The 4,776-nt window shown below is 38.4% G+C and overlaps 1 protein-coding gene across 1 annotated transcript; it reads left to right on the forward strand.

The window, feature by feature from the left end:
* Nucleotides 1–1,577: 1,577 nt before the first annotated feature.
* LOC105924607 (cytoplasmic dynein 2 heavy chain 1-like) lies at nt 1,578–3,880 on the forward strand (the record flags this gene model as incomplete). The annotated part of the gene is made up of 6 exons (XM_036129090.1): nt 1,578–1,734; nt 2,008–2,146; nt 2,716–2,834; nt 3,044–3,188; nt 3,534–3,679; nt 3,794–3,880. Coding segments are annotated over exons 1-6 (705 nt in total), but the record flags the coding sequence as incomplete, so codon positions are not given.
* Nucleotides 3,881–4,776: the final 896 nt, after the last annotated feature.

Consider the following 4,776-nt stretch of genomic DNA (forward strand, 5'->3'; position numbering starts at 1 on the left):
GTAAAAAAGAAAAACAAACAAATAAAAACAGGTCTTGTACATCTATGGCTCTGAGATTGTGCTTGGTACTTGCATTAAACAAACAAACAAAGCAAAACGACAACATTAGCAGACAGTACGTGATCTGTCTCCTTTGTGTTTGTAATGGGAATGTAAGGACTTATAGAAAAAGGTTGAGTTATGTTAAGTGAACTCAACCTTTTACATAGTTCCAATGGTTAAGAATGTGCTTTTTGTTTGTCAGCACAACAAATACTACTACTACTACTACTACTACTAATAATAATAATAAAAAACAAATCCCAAGTACTGTTGTCCTATTGCTTTTAAAGGACTGGTAAAGATGACTGTACTATAAAGTGAAACTTGGGCACCACACCACTGTTGTACACAATATTAGGTAGAGCTAGGGCTGCTGGGTGATATGGCTGAAAACTGTATCACCATATAAGCCTTTCATATCAGTCGATATCGATAATTATTGAGTAGTGTTTCGTTTACTTATCTGAAACACGGACCAGGGGAAAAAAGCCAGAATTTAAACTGCAACCCCAACCCTGTTTAAACGTAACCTTAACCTTTAAAATATGTCAGCCCTACCAACCTCGCATAATTTGGCCGGGAGAGGTTGAGAGGCTAAATCCTTTCCTCTGCCTAAATCCCCCCAGAATACCGTGAGGTTCTGGGTTGGAGTTCAGTGGAATTATCGAACATTTAATTGGACATGTTTTCTATTAATACTGATCAGGTGTCTATCGCAATATATATATATTGATACTGATTTATTGCCCAGGCCTGGGTAGAGCTGCGCAATATATTGGATCACAATTGTCGTTGCAGTATCAGTCAGTGCATTATTACAATGGCAAAGGGCTGTTGGGATGCAATATTTCATTGGATACCATATTTCACATGCCTTGCATTTAAATACTATGTGCCAGTAATATTTTATGCCTACTGGATAAACTTTTGCAGCCCTCAGCACTCACACCTGACATATATTTTTATCTAAAAAAATAAATGTTAAATTGATTTTGTCATCGCAATCACTATTCAGTGACAGTATTGCAGCTTCATGTTTTACTGGTATTTTTGCTGCCCTGATATTATCTATCAATGCCTAGCGGTCAAATAGAGTGGTTGTGTTATGTTTGTGCTTTGCCAACATTAGTTCCCAACGTCGAGCTGAAAGATGCCCCGTGGTTCAGAGGACGCTCGGAAGAGGTTTGTTCTGACCACAGCTGAAAACTTCTATGGTGTAAAGCCTTCGTCATCCCTGGCTGACAAGGAAGAGCTGAATAACTTCCTGGATGATGGAAATGAATTCATCTTGTCCTTTACAAGACATGATAATGACCTTCACCTGTCTAATAAGGTAACACACAACATGTAGCTGAAAAGGGCTACAATACTAACATTTATAAAGACACAACTGTTTCTAGTAAGGAGTACAAGAGTGAGAGACCTCAAGATTTGCTATTCTTTTTGTTCCATTTTTATTTTATAGTTCTCAACTTGAAAGAAAGGTTGTGCCATTTTACTTATCTATATTTTGTACAGATTCAAGCCTTGGGGGACAGCAAAGAGAAGGTGTTGGTCTTCTTCAAACTGCGTCCCACTGTGATCACAGAAGAGAACCTCGATACGAGCCTGTTGGTGTCGTCCATGCTGGAATCTCCCATCAACACCCTCTATCAGGCTGTAAAGCAGGTTTTTGCACCTGTCCTGCTTCAGGTTGGCCTCTTTACATATATATATATAAGAATCGCATAGACTTTTGCAGGGTACATTCCTGGTGCTCACACTGTCAAGGGAAACAAATCTCAGCATGTATAAAGATATTTACTTGAACACATCCTGAGACATTTACCATACTGTAGTTTTTAAACACGCCTTCCCGAATGAACGAATGCAAATACAAATATGAATACATTTGCTTAAGTTGTAACCAGGCTGGAGTAGAAGTCAGCTTGTTTTTTAGTCTAATAAGTACTTGTATTCTTCAAGGATGAGCGCTGGCGCTCAGCTTTCGATCCTAAGCTTGCAAGTCTACTAAATGAGCTGGAAGCGGGCTTGGGCTCTGTTGTCCGCCAGTCTGGGGCCAAACCTTCCAGCAAGAAGGGCCACACAGAAGATGATGTCCTGGGTATGTCTTCATTTAGCCCATTAATTCAAAGAAAAACAATAGTCAATGGTAACAGCAGCTTCATGGTGGTCATACAAGTGGTCATTTTAATTTTTAGGATATGGTAATGAATACCAATGGGTCTATTGAGTGTTAATGGCATTGTCATCTATATTTGTATATTTATTTATGGTCTGATTTAGCGTTTAGCAATGGACACCCAAGATTTCTGCTGGATTTCTCCTAAGTAAGCAAAAGGCAGATTTCTCACTACAGTGAGATAAATTATTCATTTGTGAAATTATTTAGGAGAAAAAAAAATTCTCAAAAATTAAAATGATCAATTTATTCTTTAAAAAAACTGCAGATCGATTTAAATGTGTTCCTCTGCTGTAGCCTATCTGCCTTGAATAATATGAATAATGAACTCAAAGAAATTATTATCTCTGCTTAAAAGAAAACAGGAAAGATTTGCAATGTATTCAGGTGTGGTGGAGTATACAAGGAAAAATAATCAGTTTGTCAATATTAAATGGTTCTGATGTAGATTTCTATGCGGAATTTTATATATTTTTTGACACTTGCTGCAGGAATCCTGACCCCCAATGATGAGTTCCAGTTTTGGGCAGATCTCTCCGAGTCTGCAGAGAAGAGCGGAGTGAGAGAAAGGGCATCATATTTCACTGAGCAGTTCAAACACATACAAAAGGTGTGCAGGGAAACTTTTTTCATATTATACAAGCTTACTGTTAAGATGGTAAAACAAAACTATTTACAAAGCATTTTTCAAAAGTTGAGCATCTTACAGTGTGAATTATTTCATTTTACCACAAATGTAAAAACAATACCAATAATGACTGCTACAATCTGGTATTTGTTTTAGTTATGAAGGAAGCTGTGTGTTTGTGTGTCCACCAGGAGTATGTTGGGCTTGATGGCTTGTCCATGTCAGACGTCGTGGACCTGGTGGAACAGAGCAAAGATACTCTGGATGATGTTTGGAGGCAGACAGATTTCCAGCCCTACCCAGAGGCACGAATGGTCCGGCTCATGGACGTTATTGGTGGGTGGCTCTCAGACGTACACAAACCAAAACCAGGAACTAAAAACACTTTCTGCTGATGTTGTTTTTAAGCAAACGGATGTCGCAGTTTCTGTATATTTAGTCAAAAGGGCCGCTGCTGATAGTTGAAGTGGACATTTTTTGAGAACTGAAAACAATTTTTTTTTCCCCTTAGAACTGCTCCGTGTGCTTTTACATTTTGTGCTGATACTAATTTCCGTTTTCCAACCAATAAGTGTTTGATTATTGTAATGATATTATTTACTGTGTGTCTTAAACTCAGAGTTTAGTATGCTGTTTAAACAAGTGATTTATTTTTTTATTTTGTGGCTGTACCTGTGAAAGGTGGAGCCTTGGGAAGGTATGTCCAGAAAAAGCTGAGCGGCCTTAAGATTTTTGAAGAGCAATTTGTGCTGATGAGAGAGAACCTCAGAGCAGGGGTCTCCATCTGTGAACAGTGGGTGGTAGCCTGCGAGCATTTGACTGGGCAGGTATGAGGGAAGTTGATGCATAATCAGTTTATTCAATGATACAAGTCTGACTCAATTTTTTTTAAGAAATTCAATGGATGACTAAATTACGTTTTACTTTCTCTTCTTTCTCAGGTGTGGAAAAGACATGCTCCACATCCTTGGGAAGGAAACAAGCACTGCCCACAGACCCTTCACTGCCTTGCAAAACGGCTGAACGAGGTAACGTCCGGGTCTGACATCACTTTAATTCAGGAGCACAAAAGCTTTCACGAGCAGAAAGTTTGAGGGTCCGCATTGGCGTGATTTTTTTTTTATATGTTGTAGGGAAATCAGTGGGTGAACTAATATGTATTTGTTTTGTTTTCACATTTACGTGGAATTGGGACTTGTTTTGCTAAACATGCAAAATGAGGAAGCAGCAATGAGCCATATATAGACAAGTCAAGAACATTCTCGTTCTTATTTGTTGTTTTAGTTTTTTCACAAAGAATTCTAGCCAAACGGCGTTCACTTTTTTGAGAAGTGTAAACCCTGGAACATTTTTAAGAAAATGTAGGGGGATTCAAATTAGCAGATGACATTAACGTTTTTTGTGAGTTTCTCGTTTGGCAAAAAGGGAGACCACAAAACAAGACAAAGTTTGTCTGCAGTCTTTTACAGATTTGTACAAAATGCCATAAAATAGATAAAACATCAAATACATAAAACATTTGAAAAAAGCGCAAAAACGTAAGCTGCAAATCCTTCCACATTTAATTTTTTTTTTTTTTTTAACCAGTCTTGTGATTCTTCCTGTCATGCTGAGGTTCCAGTTGCCTTATAGTGGCTGTTCAAAAAGTTGTTGGAGATAAAAATACGGTCTCAAACAGATCCTGGACAGATAGGAAGGAAGACTCATAGCGTTCTCAGCACCCCTGACCCTCTTCTGCAGGGCACCGTTGCAGCTCGAGTACCACTCTGAGATGGAAAACCTTTACATGCTCATATGCAGTGTTAAATTTTGTTTTTTTACACGGACATTTTTAAAGACTCAGTATCAGTCTTTTGTTGGGATGATTTATGGTGAACGTCTCCTATGAAGGACCGAGAACCTGAGATGTGTTTTAGTGTTCCTA

The sequence above is a fragment of the Fundulus heteroclitus genome, unplaced genomic scaffold, assembly GCF_011125445.2.
Source record: "Fundulus heteroclitus isolate FHET01 unplaced genomic scaffold, MU-UCD_Fhet_4.1 scaffold_137, whole genome shotgun sequence".
Taxonomy (NCBI): domain Eukaryota; kingdom Metazoa; phylum Chordata; class Actinopteri; order Cyprinodontiformes; family Fundulidae; genus Fundulus; species Fundulus heteroclitus.